The 17,406-nt window shown below is 48.0% G+C and overlaps 1 protein-coding gene and 1 long non-coding RNA gene across 3 annotated transcripts in view; one reads left to right on the forward strand and one right to left on the reverse strand.

Moving 5' to 3' along the window:
- The window catches only part of LOC108927127 (AT-rich interactive domain-containing protein 4B-like), a 29,949-nt gene extending 17,794 nt beyond the window's left edge, over nt 1-12,155 (reverse strand). For both annotated transcript variants that reach the window (XM_018740215.2, XM_018740214.2), the window contains exons 1-4: nt 11,945-12,155; nt 9,742-9,796; nt 3,360-3,470; nt 139-204 (exon numbers count right to left, since the gene is read on the reverse strand). In XM_018740215.2, coding sequence (XP_018595731.2) covers nt 139-204; nt 3,360-3,470; nt 9,742-9,747 — 183 coding nt within the window. In that variant the 5' untranslated portion in view covers nt 9,748-9,796; nt 11,945-12,155. The remainder of the gene's footprint in view (nt 1-138; nt 205-3,359; nt 3,471-9,741; nt 9,797-11,944) is intronic.
- Nucleotides 12,156-12,526: 371 nt separating this feature from the next.
- Nucleotides 12,527-17,113, forward strand: LOC108927152 (uncharacterized). Its single transcript, XR_001965550.2, has 2 exons — nt 12,527-12,842; nt 16,334-17,113. It is a non-coding gene; the product is annotated as an uncharacterized LOC108927152 (long non-coding RNA).
- The last annotated feature ends 293 nt before the right edge of the window (nt 17,114-17,406 follow it).

The following is a 17,406-nucleotide window of genomic DNA, read 5'->3' on the forward strand; positions in this document are numbered from 1 at the left end:
CCCAAGGAAACAAGGTGAGTATATTATGAAAGGTATTGAGGAGAAGGGCTTCACGTCCATCGTTATACACTTCTTCCTACACGAAATAAAGCTTACTGTAGTATAATTAGCAAGTGGAAGAATGTGCATGAGCCCTACCTTTAAAACCCCCCTGATGTGCTCGTCATGCACCTCCGCTGTCGATGAATCGAGCTTAAAGGTCACCTAGAGAACAGGAGGATGGGGAGTCTGAACAAAGTCAAACAAACATCTGTACCGCAGAAGACCCCATCAATTCTTGCTTACGGCCTTCGCCGCTTCTGGAAAGCGGCCTGTAGGGCTGGAGACTGGATCTCTGAAACTTAGCAACACCACTGTGAGCCTTGAGCCGCACCTCTAACACCAATGCTGTACATCAGATGATTTACTGCTAAAGCCAAGTGTTTGTCTACAGCAGCAAGCAACCAAACAGGGATGCTCTTCCAGCAGGTCTCCACCAGCAACAGGACATCATCTTGCAACTTGCCTTCAGTGGACTGGCTACCTGAGAAAGCCACTTAACGGTGGTGAAAGTGGCCACGTGGACAAAAACAGAAGGGGAGCACATTGGATAAGGAGGCCACTATCACTTCACTTTTGGGTATTTTAAACACTTGTCCAGGTGTCCACATGTGACAGCTATGAGTGGAGCCACACTCTGATGACCCTCCTCCTCCTCCCCCCTCACATCCAACATCATGTCTGCAGTGTTGTATTGACAGGTTAAGTCACAGCCATCATTTTTGTTACTGCCCTCCCATAATTGAATTCTTAACAGAAACAAAACTTGGACAAATGGAAATGAGGTGAGTGGCAGAGAATGGAAACTGATATTTCCTGAATGTCAGTTTCTCTTTTAACTCTGGTACTGTACAATGTTATTTACTGCATACAGTATATTATTGTTACTGTATTATTTGTTGTCTTTCCATTTTCCGTTCAGGAAAAGTACCTTAATCTTACTACAGCAGGAGGGTGGCATTCAAACTGGAGTCCTTCGAGTCCAAAGGGCCTGGCTCTGACTGTTATACTACACGTAGCCCTACTTGCATCCCCCATAACACACATCACAACAGCACCTCTTTCTCACTGTTAAATGAGGAACAAGGGAAGAAAACACAGCCCCCAGCAGACTGACTGTCACCCAACGCATTAGAGCCTGGAGGGGCCAGTTGTACGAGACCAAACGGCACATTTCAGAAGTGACATAAACAAAATGAAACTGGAGTCTGAATGGGCCCAGAAACCAGTTGGACGGCTTCTCCCTGCCAAGGGGCCTTCTGGAGATCAGAGCACTTTCGGCACAGCGAGGGAGGTGAACCACACAAAGGAAAGGGAACGCGAAGGACGTTGTGGCTGCCAGGGGCCTGTTCAGCTTTCACTGCTGCCTGTCTGACTTAATACAACTGTGCAAGGTCAGAACCATGAAATATTTTGCTTTCGCCTCCTTTCCAAAAATGGAAAATTTATATCTACTTTTAATGACACTTTTCTCCAAAGTGACTTACAACATTAAGCCACTTACCTACTGATTCAGCAGGATAACTTTTACTGTATGAATTCAGGGTTAACCACCATACCACCTGCTGCCCTATTATTTAACATTCAATAATATGTATCTGGGATTCCATGTGACACCAGAAAGCATGAAATGGAAAAGATGAGGAGAGAAAAATCGAGGAAACATTGCTGCTGTCATAGTGTCTTTGAGTTGCTGTTGGTTCTTTCCCTCCAGAACATTTTGTCCTCCAGTATGTTTTTACTCCGCAATATTACCACTAAAGCCAGTTGTGCAGGAGAAGATTTGCAGCTGTTGAACCCCTGTGCATGCTGCTCTGTGCTCATATGCCAATTGTACTGCTTCACTAACCTGCTGATTGATTCAATGACACTAATCAATCATGAGAAACCAAAAGACACACAAACTGGTGCAAGTCAAAGGACGTCCACAATGGAGACAAGATTACATTAGTCTTTGCTTTTAACGTAAGAAAGAAGGTGTGTGATTTCTGTAATTTGTATTGATTGCTGGCAAAAAGCTCAACTAGTTCTCAGCCAACAGTTATATGACAGTTTAAATGAGCCGCTCAGTCAAAAGAACTTTACTCCCATTAACTGTTTTTTGTTCCATCTCACAGACTACCTTACATGTTGTTAAAGTACTTTCCTTCCAGCCAAGGTTCATCACGTGTTGGCTAAAAGCACAAACCCAAAGGGGACAGCAAAAGAATATGCAGCAGCATTTCCCATAGATTATCTCTAGACTGTTAAGAGGTGTGTGTGTGTGTGTGTGTGTGTATATAACCAGCAGACACTAAATGACCACATTAGCAGCTAACAGCTGACTGCCTGTCAACAATGATGCCCTGAAGCAAACACCAACAATGGAGAAAAAACTGACATCTCATGCAGCCTTCAAAGCACAAAGGAATTTAACAGCATGCAGCAAGTGGCATAGTGGTTAGTACCATCACATTGGAATCAAAGGGCATGGGTTCATATCCCTGCTGCTGTTGCTGCTGTAACATCCTTGATCAAAGTACTCAGAATTGACACGGAAAGTTACCCAGCTAGGTAAATCAGTGCAAGTCACTAAGTGTACAAACATCAGACTGCAAGTCACCTTGGACAAAGGTGTCAGATAAATTGATAATTCCTCCACACACAGCAGAGCCCAGTCCCTTCCAGTGAGCCAGCTGGAGATTAAAAGATGACACTTTGGAAGGAAATCAATTCATAAAGTACACGAAGACAAACTGCACACTAAATCTAATGGCTCAAAGCCCTGATCTGTTCCATATTCATGACATCACATCAGCCCCTCTTCTACAAACAGGACTCCATCTAAACCAAGAGGCCAACAATATGTTTGTGGCTTGTGGCCTCACATCAGAAAAGGCCATTTACAGACTATTTAAAACTCCAGTGTTGCTGCCCTGGTTATTAATGCCATGCAATTTCATTACAGAATTAGCAGGAGTCATTTGTGGGGCCGGTTACTCGTAATCCCATCATTATTCGGTGCCGTTTTCGGTCTCAAATGGATACTGCGGCTTTACAGCACTCTGTCTCTGATATCGATAGCCATGGAGGAGAAAAAAAATAATGTAATTTCCCCGAGCCCTGAGGATATGAGCAGCAGACAGCAGCAAAGCAGAAGACACCGAGGGAGGGGAGTACAGTGGGTCTTGTCCTAGGTTTAGCTTCACTAATAGCCACTGCAGATGCCATCTGTGCCCGCGTACATGTGCCAGTGTGTGTGCACGAGGTCGCCTTCCTCCAAATCAAAAAACCCCTGGCAGCAGCAGCTGCCCCAACAAACCCCACCCACACCACCTTACCTTGGCTTTGACCAGTCTCTTGGCGGTCTTGATCTTGGCCTCGCAGAAAGCCCCTCGATACTTGGCACTCACATCTGTCCCGACGGTCAGATACGGGGGTTCCTCCATCGTCTGGAAGGGGAGCAGAGTGGCTGGTAAGACACTTTCACATAATCAGAAACAGACCCTGCTCCAATATCAGCTGTGTTTTCATGTCAAAGGGCAGTGAACCGTGTAGCAGTGAAGGACCTCGACTGGAAACTCAAAGAGCTAGAGGTTCAAATCCCAGCGGTGATCCAACCCCTGCACCATTAAGCTAAGTTCTCACTCTAGACACCGTAACACCCAGCTATGTGGCGTCCAGTCTTCCGCATTCCATCCAAGTCCACATCTATCGAAGACACGAGCAGTGAGTCGGGTGCATCCCTTACCAGCTGTCTCAGAGTGCATAGAGGAAATGAGATCACAGACAGAACAGCACCCTTTGTTTCAGTACAGCTGCAGCACAACACAGAGCTGGCTGAACCCTCACAAAACAGCAGACAGGTGCTAGAGCTGGTAAGTGTGAAAATATCAAGCCCTGTGTTCGTAATTAAACCTTCATGAAGGTTTTTTGTGTTCCCAGCTTCTCAGGGGGTCACCACTCTGTCTGTGTGGAGTTTGCATGTTCTCCCTGTGTCTGTGTGGGTTTCCTCCCACACTCCAAAGACATGCCGTTCAGGTTCACCCATAGTGTGCGAGTGATAAAGAGAATGTTCCACTGACATATGGATGAATGACCCATTGTAAGCAGTGTACAGTACTGGCAGTGTAAGTCACCTTGGTGAATAAGGTGTGTGGGCTGAAAACACTACATATAGTTCACTGGAAGTCACTTTGGACAAAAACGTCTTTGCTAATGAATAAATCTAAATGTGAACGAGGGCTTTGGGAGCACAACACGTACATGTAACCCATGAGCCACTGAAAGTCACATGGAAAATGCTACAGCGGGAAGAATTCCCTCCGACATCAACTTCCTTTCCAGCCATACACATTTACACAACTTGCAGATGCCCCCCCCAAAAGTGACATACAGCACAACTCAGAGTTAACAGGAGTGTATAAAAAGACACAGGGATCAGATACAAACACAAAGCGCAGCTTGTCTGACACCACTGTTTCATAGCATATATTCCAGTAGCTACATACTGATGTGACATGAATAGGAAAGTAGACAGACAGAAGTAGCAGGGTGTGAGGGACTGACCAAGGAAGGTTTCAGGAACTCGAGAGGGAAGCTCGCCTGAAACAGACAGCTTTTGAAACCCTTTTTGATAATGGGAGAGATTCAGCAGTTCTGAGGCACAAAAAGAGCTCATTCTAGACAATGGGGACAAGAATGTGGATTTAGGTTTTGGGCCCTTTTTGAGGAGGACAAGAATACAGCGAGAGGTGGAGGAACACGGTGGCACACAACAAACTGCTACATTTACCCATATGAACACAGAGTTCCTGCCAGCTTCAGAAGAATTAGTGTACAGCCATCCTTTCCACACAGTGCCAGTCAAAGAGCTGATATCTAATGAGTAGACTGGGGTGAAATGATGGCACTTTCTCAAAGGGTGGGATTTTACAGAGGAACAAACTGTGGGTTTTTTTTTTTTTTTTTTTAAATAAACAAAGCAAAAGCGAAACTGGCTGAGCACTTCCTAGGAAATAGAACAAGTGCCCCTCGCCCCAGTCATCACGTTGTGCAATGTCCTGCTTCTTGTGTGGAAATCACCGAGGACACGATGAAACTTGGCCCATTTATACAGCAACCACGGGTCCGTGTCTGTGACCAAAAAAAAATAAACTCAGATATTATTAGCAGTTTGTTGTTTGGGGAGAACAGCAGTTGGGGGGGGGGCACGACTGTTCCTGCAACAACCAAGTGACTGAATGCAGCTCCAGCCATTATTCTGCCTGCTGAATCCCGCGTGCCTTTGAGAAATTTAATGTATGAACAAATTAAATCAATTTTTTTTTCATCTGGGTGCCCATTGCTGAAATGTTTTGTTATCTGTGACTGAGTTTTGATAAATTTAATTCTGGGATTGGCTCCAGACCACTATGCCCCTGCATTATGACAAGTGTTTAATGATAATCAAAGAGAATAAATTCCCTTCAGATTAAAACTGGGGACAAGCTGTCCTAATGGGACATGAGGCCACGTGGTCTAGAAAGGATGACATGTTACACCATTAAGAAGGGTCATAAGTCACAAAGCAATCCGAGAAATAAGGTCTTTTCAAACATCAAAAAACGAGGATATCCAGTGACCAGGAAAACCCTGAACTGCTGCATTTTACTACTGCCTCAGGGGCCATTTATGACGTAGGGGTCCTCTGGCTGGCAGCCGTCCTCAGCATTCCCTGCAGCTCTGGTCACTGTCCACGCAAAAACAACTGGACACTGGCTTACAGGTGACCAACCCTGTGCAGCACCCCCCAGTCTCACCAGCTAGGGGAAAATGGCACAAAAGGGTGCAATGAGGACAAAGACAACACGGTCAGACTGATACACAGGTGGATCATGGGTCGGAGGGCTCCAGAGTAACAGAAACACCCCAGTGTGTTGTACTCATCATTACTGACATTAATTGGGTCTATCAACTAGCACTGAACTGTTTAACAGCTAGCAGCACTTACACAATTGTAAATAATTTAGAAGCGTGATCTTTTCACCATTTCGATGCAATTATCCCTTGATAAAGACCAATTTAGTTTAACACAACTCCAAAGTAACGGCGTGTCCAGTGTAACGCATAATCTGATACATTTAATCAACAATGGTTAAGAGTTCAGATGGAAGGATGTACAGCCCAAAGCCCAAAAGCAAAAAAATGCCCCAGTCCCATGATCTGTACACTTTGTCACCACAGTATCATAATAACCAACTCCACTTTGTGGTGCAACCTCAACTACTGCACCCCCTGCTGCCAGAAGCACAAAGCTGAGCTCCACAGCCTGGGTCCATATGCTGGGCTTGCACATTCCAGGAGCCCCTGCATGCTCCCATACGAACTCCAACAAAGATGCTTCAGTACAAGCCCCAGTGAGGGGGGGGATTTGACAAAGAGCCATTCAGCTTGGAGCTCCCCAGCGACGGCTGCGGGCAGCATTCCGGCACATTCAGCTGCACGATCCACGAGCAAACGGTAAAAGACCTGGAAGCCCATCTCAGAGCCGCGGAAAAACTGATACAGAGGACTTGTCCTTTCAGGAAGCAGGGTTGACAGATGGGCAAAGAAACTACTGAAGTCCAATCAACACTGCCTGCTGGTCCTGAAGTGACGTCTCAACAGCAGTCACTCACTGCTCGACTCCAAGCAATGGACCCCGCAAACTTCTACTGGTGTGTGAAATTCTACTGACTGCCTGGCTGGGCACGCAGCAGCTCCCCCCTTGGTTGCCCCTGTTGACCGGGGCCAGTGGAACAGCTCAATTGTTTGGGGCCGACGGAAAAAGGGTGGTCCCTCAAACAGGAAGCGCCCCACCCCCACTGCTCTTGCTTGAAACAGTGCGGTGCAGACGATTCTCCTCATCACCGGCAGATTTCTGCAACACAACTTCGCACCAAGTCCTCCTTCTGGAGGATGCTGTCTGAAAGAGTGGGTACTGGGTGGTCCTGAATGACCCACAAAGCACCAACAAGAAAACAGTACTGTTAAACACACTCAGCAGAAGTACCATTGAGGACCAGCTGCTCATGATTTTTCATTAAAAATCAAACCAAGCTCATTAAACATCACTTCCTGGAATTTTTACCCATTTAATAAAATAAAAAATAAAAAAAAGATGTATTCAAAAAGGTTTCAGAGAAGATTTATTACCTGAGGGGAGGAGAACATGGTCCACAGGGGTCTTTCCCTCCCCACAGCAGCACACAGCACAGGATCAATTTAAGGGACCAGAAATTCCCAGAGACAGGTGCGCACTTAAACACATACACAAACAATCCAATGCAGCACATATTGCGATGAAGTACAAAAAAAAACCAAACAAACAGCGCTCATACGGCTAAAAGCTGTCTCACAGACACTGACAAAATCAGCAGGAAGCCAGAAGGAATACATTTTGTAGAAATGTTTTAATCGCATTTTACGAAGAGAGACAGTGGGTGTGAAATTAACAAAAAGTTAGAATTTAACGGAAAGTTGTTTTAATACTACATGTAAAAACCCCACTAGGATTAGATAGAGTGTGTGGGTTGGAGCAGCGTTCCCTACAACCACTTCATGTTGTAATTCCAAGACATTAAAGAGCGAAGAAAAGGGATGTTGGATGTGAGAAGGAATAAGCCGTTCGAGGCTCACGCGCTGTGGAATAATCCCGCTCTCAATCGGCCCTTTGTCCGCATTCTTGCCTCCACAGGCCTGGTTGGGGCTGACACACACTCATCTGCGTCGGGCAAAGACCTGGGATTTGGATGAGTTTAAAAGGAAAGAGCTGCTGCTCGCTGAACTCCACATCACCCTGCAGAGTGTGTGTGGAGGACAGGCACTGCAGAAAGTTCAAACACCAAAGGGCATGAAAGTGATAGTGCATCGAGGATTTCCCCTTCCCCTTAGGCAGCTTCCCAGAGTCAAGAGTGGAAAAACCAACCTCAATTACAAATAACTGATCATAACGCAGTGCTCGTGCCCCGCAGCTCCTTGAGTGGATGCTGCGCCCCTAAACACAACCTCACAGCCATGACCCTCAGCCATTCATCACACGGTCTGCAGCAGGCGATTCTTCTGATGGGAAATAATTTGTCTCTGCACTGCCAACGCTCTCATTTCTTCCACGCCGGTTTGTAGGCTGGGATTAAGAGTCGACATTCATCTAATGAATCTCTCTGAAAACCCAGAGGATGTTTTTCAAGGATTTACTGAACGCCCTTCCTGTCAAGTCTAACAACATATTATACTACAATACATGACAATCATTAAAGCATTACACCCCTTCTCATGCCTAACAGTAACTACAACAGTTACTACGTTAGAACACGACTATCATCAGCTCTGTCTTCATGACTGACTTACCATGGCTGCAAAGCTAAAATTAGGTTACGGGTTTGAGCGTTGCTCACACACCTTGGGAAGTGAGTAAAGGCAGAAGAGGATGACAGTGCAACATTTACAGCGAGGCCAGCCTCCTACTTTCTGCAGTCCTCCACAAACACACACTTTGTATCCACCATCTCAAACCCACCCATGGGCACAACAGCAAATAACCCACCGAAGCAAAGAGCGTAGGTGCAGCCAAAACCTCAGGCTGCACAACACACCACCTGTGGACCATCTTCTCCCAAAGCATTCTGAGCACAACCTATGAAACAAATATTTTCACAACAGTCCCTCCAGTGTTGCACTGAAACCCAAAACTCCTTAACTATTAGTGTCATTTGTGTTGTTCCTCTGCTGACATGCAAGTCAAGATTTTAACACTTAACATGACACACACCGGGGTAAAAAAGGCCAAGTTCCATAAGCATCCACCTCACATGAAAAAACAAAATGTAATGCAATTCCCCTTTTGCTTTTCTTTTACGTTCGTCCAGTAAGTGAGGGAACAAATCATGCAGGTAATACCGAAGCAGCAGGTTACCATGGAAACAGAAGGGGGACCCCACCCCACCCCACCCCACCCCACCACAACATTCCCGATCCAAAGTAGTAACAAAGAGACTTAACTTCTGAGCGAGACGGGACTGTGGAGAAAGACCGGCTCGACTCAAAGAGCAATACCACAGACCATGGACCATAGCTTTGGAACATCACACTTCCCAGCACAGCGCACACACTCTGCTCGGTCCAAAAAGCAGCATATTAAAGAATACCCCCTACACAGCATTAACTTAGTGTTCACAATACTCTGCTCCAAAAATTTAATTATTCCTGATAACCAATTTTGAACCGGACACTGACTGAGATGCATTCCAGGAAAATACAAATCAAAAACATTGCTTAAAAGCAATAAATCAACCTAATTCTCAACAATTCACATTAAGGACATTTCCACTTGTTACCGCATCACTTCTGCTGTACTATGGCAAGAGACTGAAAAAACAAATAAAATATAATCAAATCAAAATAATTCACTTTGTTATGCTTCTACTTAGAATTGTCTGCAGATTATTCTACCGCAAAGTTACACAAATCTGGACAACATGCCAAAATGAACAGCACTGATAAAGTTCCTGTTTTCTTCTCCCTTTAAGTTAAGAAGTCACTGACTGAGTCTTGTTCCTCTAAACAGAAACCAGAACAAATACCTTGAACCAGCAGTCATTAAATCCCAGCTTAGAAAGTGCACAGAACCAGCGAACCCCCCAAGGATCGAGTTCACGGTTAAGGAGACTGTATAGAAAGGGAATTAGATGAGCGTGGGGTTACCTTCATGTCTGCTCAAGGTTCGCCTGCTCCTCTGGAGGGGACTGCCGTTCGTACCCTGGGACAGAAGGGTTTGGTTAGGGATGCAGCACCACTGCATATGAGTCATGACAGGTCATCACTTGGACAGTAAGCAGTCAAGGGGGTCACCACTCTTACTTGCTCAAACTACATTCACAATTATTTAGCTGATCCTTCTATCCAAAGCAACTTACAATTACTTACCCTGGGTAATTTTACTGGAGCAATTTAGGGCAAGCATATTGCTCAAGGGTACTAGCTGGAGGTGAGGCTCGAATCTATGACCTTTGAGTCCAAAGGCAGCAGCTCTAACCAGTACGCCGCCAGCTGTCCCAGCTACCCAACTCAAAGGACTTGCTGTATCTGACCCTTTGCGGAGTGTGTGACCAGTAGGTGGCACGGTGGTTAGAGCTACACCTTCCACTTGAAGGCCTGTATTTCAACACTTACTTCTGTCACAGCACCCTTGATCAAGGTACTTACCTTGAAGTGATGGAACAGAAGTTACCATGCTGCACCAATGAGGCAAATCACTACAAGAAGCCAAGCGTACAAAGCTAACAGCGAGTTCCCTTTTTGAGAAGAGAGACAAAGACCAATAAAGAACACGTTTACTGCAGGAATTCCAGGTAAGTGTGCCGCTCAAGGGTATTCGGGGCAGTAGGTCTGGAATCAACAAGGTTCAGGTTACAAGTCCACCTCATTCAGGCAGGGCTGTGCGACCTGCTACCAAATACTTGATCTAACAAAGTACTTCAAACGGGGGGACCTGCAGAAGAAGAGGAAGGGCCGCGTGTTCCCTGACACCTCGAACCCGTGTCGCCGAAACACAACAGTGAGGGGACAGAGTGGGTGGGATCTCGCGCTGCTGAAGGGAGGACGGAGCGATGCGAGTGTGTGAAAGATGGTGTGTGTGTGTGAGACACCGTAACGGGCCGTTCTCGGTGGTGTTAGTCGTATATCTAAGGACGCGAGGGCAGGCGGGCGCGCACGCACACACACACACACACACACACACACACACACACACACACACACGGGAAGAGTCGCGTGTCCTTGGAAGGAAAGTACCGCATGGAGAAGAGGCACGAGGAACGCAGTGACACCGACCAGCCCGGAACACTGTGCGCGCGCGTGTGTGTGAGGGGTACTGCGCTACGGCGGAGTGAGTGACGCCATTTCTGTCGTCCGTCCGTCCCCACACACACACACAGCTCTTGCTAAGGAGGATCTCGGTATATGAAGCAGTGTCGGAACCCCACCGAGAGAGAGGGGAGACTAGGCGGAAAAGCAGCAGGCAGGGTGACATCTTCCTGGACCAGGCGGACTGTCCACGGGCCCCGCGGGGGTCTCGGAGCCCCTCAGTCCGCACGGCGAACAGGAGGAACCGCGTCGAAGATCAACAACTGGAGCGGAAAGCGGGACAAAGTGGAGAAAGTGCGCGCGGAGCACCGAGTGTGTGTGTGTTTGCGTGCGTGTCGAAAAAAACGAGTGTCACGGCGACGGAGCGAGTCGAGTCGAGTGTGTTCGAGTCGGGGACACACACACACACACACACACACACACACACACACGACACACGACACACGACACACGACACACGACACACACAGCAGGGCTCGCGGGTGAAACCGCTATGCTATCGACCCTTCGCTTCGATGCCGAAAAGTGGCTTCGGTACAGCCGCGGCGACGTTTTCTCGCAAACCCTCCCGCTTCGAGCTGCGGGAACAGAGACACGACGAGTCTGAGGTAAATGTTAGCGTTTCTAGTCACAGAGCGACAAAAAGCCCGGCCGGATTGTGTGACACGACAGACTCTGTGTGTGTGTCGCCCCGCTCTCCCAGTCGGACGGCGTCCGTCCCGCGAGCCCCCGTGCACAGCCCCGCAAGCGCACCTCCGCACGCAGCCTTATGTAAGCGCGAGCCCCCCGGTCTTCGCGCCGTCCTCCCCCCCGCGCTCCGACACGGCGGACAATCGCAAGAAGCGCAGTCAGCGCGAACAATGCGCGCGGAGCCCGAGTGCTGGGGCGACGGAGGGAAGAGGAGGGCCGCCCGGGCAGCGCGCGCTGTGCCGCCCCACCTGGAGCCCCGCATTGTTTACCACCCCCAACATGGTGACCTTTAAGTTTCCTGCGCGAACAACACAGCCATCTGTGAAGAGAAGTGTTCTCCCCGGTTTCTTACCGTTCAAAGTCAAGTTCCGGAATTTGTTCTTTTCCTCCTGTTTGTTCCGCCACAGTCGGCGCACTGATTTAAACATCCGTCAAAGAACAGAAACGCTGCATGAGCGCTGAGGGCGGTTCTGTTCTTCTCCCGAAAAGCCCCGGGTCCGTGTCGGGATGCGAAACCGACAGAACGGGTCTCGGCGCTGGGCTCCCTTTCTGTCTGCGCTCCCCTCGCCTCCTCAAAGTGACTGACGGCCTCCCGGAACCGCCCACCTCACGACGCGTTCCGTCATTGGCTGCCGTATTCGAGTCCTTGCCCCTTCTAGCAGACTATTCGTCGGCGATGGAGAGACGTTGCGTAACTTTCCACAAGCAATACAAAAACGGTCCGTTTACGGGTAGCCGGGAAAAGTAGTTGAAAACACCATGAGCTCCTTTGGTGCGAAAGGAGTCATAGAACTACAACTCCCAGAAAAGTGGGGGAGAAAATGGGCGGAGCAGGGGCGTTGAAAAATAGACGCGTATTACGCACCCCACCCACCCCACCCCCCCACTCCACTTATAAGATGCGCTCGTGCTGCGCAGGGCCGATGGCGTAGATGGTTTGTGTGTGGCTGCGGACGAGGAGCGGAGCGGAGCGGGAACGACGTATTTCACCATAGGATTTACCAGAGGATTTGTCGCCGGAGAGCCGCGTCTTTGTAAGGATATAACCACATATTGAGGGATCTCGACGGTGAGCCGCCACCTACCAAGCTATGCTGGTGGCTTTTTTTAAGGGAAAAACGTCGAGAATATGCCGAAGGATTATTACTTTTCATGACGGCTAGTTAGCTGTCAGCTCGAGACATGGCGGCTTGAAGCGGAAGTAGTGAAGGAGCGCCGGTGTCCCGGATCGCAAACTGCTGATCGGACAGGTGGGTGGAGCCATCGTCTGGGGGGGGTGGAGCTCTATTACACGGCGTCGGAAATCACGGGAGTTCCTCGGTAGGATGCGCTCCAAGTCGGACTGTCTTGGTACGAAATGAAATACGCGGCGTCGCATCAGTCATATTGCGTGGAAGTCGAGTGGGTTGTTTTGTTTTAAGCTTGCAGGTGGTAGCGCCCTAAGTGTACACCTCGGTGGTTGTTGGTTCAAGTCCCACACACTGTCGGGCCATAATTATGTTATTGTAGGTGCTTTCACCAGAGGGGTGAAATTGTAGGCTGTTTTTTTAGATACAAAGAATGGTTAAGCAACAAAACACCATGTTTAAATAACGTTTGCAGACACACACTGCTCTGCTTGAAAACAGTGGCTCTACAAGTACCGTGCTGAGCGTTTATTGCTGTCTCACGGGTGTTTGAATTGTTGCACTTTTGCACTTGTACAGTTGGGTGTCAACAGGAGCCATAAACACTTCCTCCCGAGTCTCAAGTGACAGCAGGTGGTGCAGGCTGTTGGTTTGAATCCCACCCCCTGGCGTAGCACCCTTGCTCAAGGTACTTGTCCTGAACTGATGGAGTACAAAGTACACTGCTGTACAAATAGGTAAATTGCTGTGAGTACCTTAGGCTTAACACTGCAGGGGGTCTGGAGGAAAAAGTGTTGGATGGATGAATAATAATATTGCTGGAGGAATTCCTGTTGGGCACCCAGGTCAAGGTTGTCCGAGGGCAGTGGGTCTTGAACCGGTCAGCAGATCACTACTGGCTCTTACCAGCTACATGAAATTATGCTGCTTTTTTTATTTTTATTTTTATTTAAATCGGTGTCAAGGACATAAGGATTCAAACCCATGTCAGTGAGGGAGGCAGATTGATCGTTGCGCTACATTGGGGGTTGCCCTAGCGGCCCGAATACTGTGGCTCCGGTGCACGTTTAGGGTTGGGTTTCTTTTTCCCCCTTTTACCCTCCGCTGTGCGTTGGTCGTCATGTTGACAGTAAATGCAGTGATGAGCATCTCCGAGCCGACTCGAATGGTGCTCCTGGAACGTCATCCAGGGGTTCGAGCCATGAGCGACGTTCCTATGTTCAGCCTCTCGGCTCCTGGGCTGCAGGTTCGAATCCGGCAGTCTGCGTACAGTTTGTACATTTCCTCTGTGTCTGTCTGGGTCCCTCCCACAGTCCGGAGACTTGTTTCAAGTGGGTCGGTGATTCTAAATCGCCCGTTGTGCATGTGCGCGCAGCCTGCAGTACCCTGCCTCACACCCCGTGTTTCCAGGACAGGCCCTGAGCCTGTATTGATGAGTGTTGGACTGTGTCTTGTCTCACCATATTTAACAAGGTAAAACTTTAAGTCAAACCTATGTTTATTTGATACTTTCTTCCAAAACAACTTAGTGATTTACCTGTTTATACAGCAAGGTCAATTTGACTGTATGAGTACTTGATCAAGGGCACTATAGTAGCAGTGAGATTTGAACCTGTGTCCAAAAGCAGTCTCTCTAACTAGTACGCCGCCTGCTGGCCTGAAGAGTGCAAACAGCGGTGTTTGGTCTCGAATGAAGTGGTGAGTGTTGAGTTGGATCAAAACATCTAAGTGTCACTAGGATGATAATCAGAAATGTGTTCAAATCCCAGAATGACCCCCTGTGTTGGAGTCATTTAATTGTCGAAGTGTTTACTGAAATGTTGATATTTAAAAAAAATAAATAAATAAAAAAAATCAATGTCTTAAGATGTGTTGGTGTGTGAGAGAGAAGGTAGCTCTTATGTTACTTCCCACTGCAAAATCAGCAGGAGGTGTAGCAGTAGGGGGTGTAGTTTAAATCCCACCCCTTGCAGTATACTTTTGGGGGGATGACTCTGAATACAGTAAAATGTCCTTGCTGTATAAAGGAGTAAATTGGTGTAACTTGAAACCAAGGCGATTTGGAGGAAAGTGTCACATGAATGAATAACAGCAAAAGTGTCTGAACCACAGTGACCATGTGGTCACACTGAATTTCAAAAGCCCTGTACCTGTCCCATTAGAGTCCAGTTTACCGTAGTACAATGTCGCTCCAGCAATGCATCCTGGAGAGATGTCCATGCATCACACCCATAGGGGTTTGAACAGAAGGTTCCTTGAGTTCAGGTTTTCAGCCTTTGTACTGCAGCTGCTCCCATGGCTGTTGTGCCTCTGCTTTTTAAAGTTCGACTGAAGCTCCCTGAGTGACACGAGTGCCACTGTGAGCGAATCTCTGCCCTGGTTACTGTGGTTATGGTAATGAGCTGGACTTCTGTCCAGGCCATTTGCTCCACAGACTGGACCTGAATTGCGCCCGTACCTCCCCAGGTGTTGCGTACGGTGCCAGCGCTGGTGTGGAGAGCGCCAAACACTGGATTAATGCCATTCTGTTTGCCACCACCTTGCTGGTTCGCATCCCTCTAGCTGTTGGATTCATTTAGGTAGGTGTCAGAGAAGTGGTTCTGAAAGAGATGGGTTTGAGACCTTTCTTGAATTGTGGGAGGGATTCAGCACCTCAGAGGTGCAGAGGGAGTTGATTCCATTGCATGGGGGTCAAACCTTTTTCAGGTCTTGAAGCTGAAATAAGTCACAGTAATGATTGTCCAAAAGTGCTACCAGAGATCTGATGTGAATGTGTCCTTGAGATGCCAGCGTCCTTCTCAGTGTACAGTTACCCTCAATGAAGGTCCCTGCACATGTTGGGATGGCAAAGATGGGTGCTGCCTGTTGAAAAGCCCCCCCCCCCAACATCTGAGATCAGTCTGTTTGGAACAGTGGGGGGGAGTTGGTGGGTGTGTCCTGAATTTGTCATGGGGGGCGTTATAAGTGACAATTTGGAGCAGCTAGTGGACAGCGTGCATAGCCAATCACAATTTTGCCAGCAGCTGTGCATTTCAGCAGGAAACCTTTGTAAATAACTGCAGTGAATTGTGGTACTTTCGCATTCACTTGCTCCGTAAATGTAGTTCCAGTACCAGGGTGGCATCACGTTACCGGTGCGAAAGTGATCCGATGCCGCAGCACAGCGGGGGCGGTTTAAAAATAGCTGCGTGACGTAACACTTCGCAACTATTTGGACAACGTGTGCATTAGAACAAAGACCACAAGCTGGGAAAGTTGGTTTGTGCCATGGGACCCCACACCCTGCTGGTGTCCTGTTTCATGCAGTCATCAGGACACAGGAATATCCCCATGGTCCTAGTGGGAGTTCTGGATCGACTGGATCCAACATCCACCTGTTTGTCCTTCAGTTCCATGTCTCGCCTGTCCTGCTTCAGTGTCCACCTTCCACAGCGCTATAAAAACACAATAGTGCTCATTGTCCTTGTGGGTCCATGAGGAAGGACATGTCCACTGTGTAGGATCTCCACCAGGTCTCCGTATCCTCTCTCCCACATGTTTAAAGCAGCAAATACTACATTTTTACCATAGTAGAAGAGCTCATCCTCTTTCCTCCCCCTCTTCTGTCCACTCAGCTGACTGGTGAGGTCATGGAGATGCCACCCAGCAGATGACATTAGCACTGTCTGCAAGGCGCAGCTCGCTGGGCCAGTGATGGGCAGACCGGGCCCTGGATGTCCACGTGGGACCTTCCCTTCCAGGAAGGAGGCGGGACCTCGGGGACCTGTCGGAAAATGGACGCGTGCTCCTGTTTCCGCATACTTTGACAGCGAAAAAGCTCTGCGTCGGTCCACCGTCGCCTAATTAGGGTCTTGGCTGTGGGAGATGAAGGGGATGAAATGGAAAATAAGGAGCGAGCAAACAGTGCTGCACATTAACATTCTCATATGCACTCCAGCTCCCTCACATGGGGAACCCTGATGCTTGTCTTCAGGAGGAGCTCCTCCAAGGCCATGTTCTGCACCATGTGTGAAACCTGTTAAATGCATACAGGAAAGACAGGCAGGCTCACAGACCGCAACCCTTTTTGCTTTTGCTGTAGACAGAGCAGGGAAGAGGAAAACCACCACGCTCACGTGGGGCAGAATGCAGACTGTCAGGGTCCAATTCCTGGCACAATGGCATCTGCTGCCCATCCTCGATGGGGATGAAGTCAAAGTGGATGGTAATGGACTCTAGTCGCTGTCCAGTGCGCTTCCTTTTGTTAGAAGCGCCCTTCTCAAACTGGGCCCTGCAGCAAAAACATTTTCCACTGGGTCTTCAAGCAGTCACAAGTGTTGTGATGCCCTCTAGTGGTCAGTAGGAAAAACTACAGGTCACTGGTGACACTAGTTCCTGCTATTGGCAAATCTTTGTTTTTCAAAGATGGTACAAGTCCCCATTTCCCCCCCCCCCGCCACCCAGACTATCAAAATTGCTGCATTCAGAATTTCGTAGGGACAGGGGATGCATTAATCTAGCTTGCTTTAGCAGTGTTTACAACTAGTCTCTTGGTTATGAGGAACATTGCACATTTGTGATGAAATGGTCAACGATCACATGGAACAGGACATTCGAGACACTTTTGTAATTTTGGCTTTAATGTAGCCTAATGGTTTTTATTGTAGCTATTATGAAGGTTTTTAAATACATTTGTAATACAGGGAAT

The sequence above is a fragment of the Scleropages formosus genome, chromosome 4 (assembly GCF_900964775.1).
Source record: "Scleropages formosus chromosome 4, fSclFor1.1, whole genome shotgun sequence".
In the NCBI taxonomy this organism is placed as follows: domain Eukaryota; kingdom Metazoa; phylum Chordata; class Actinopteri; order Osteoglossiformes; family Osteoglossidae; genus Scleropages; species Scleropages formosus.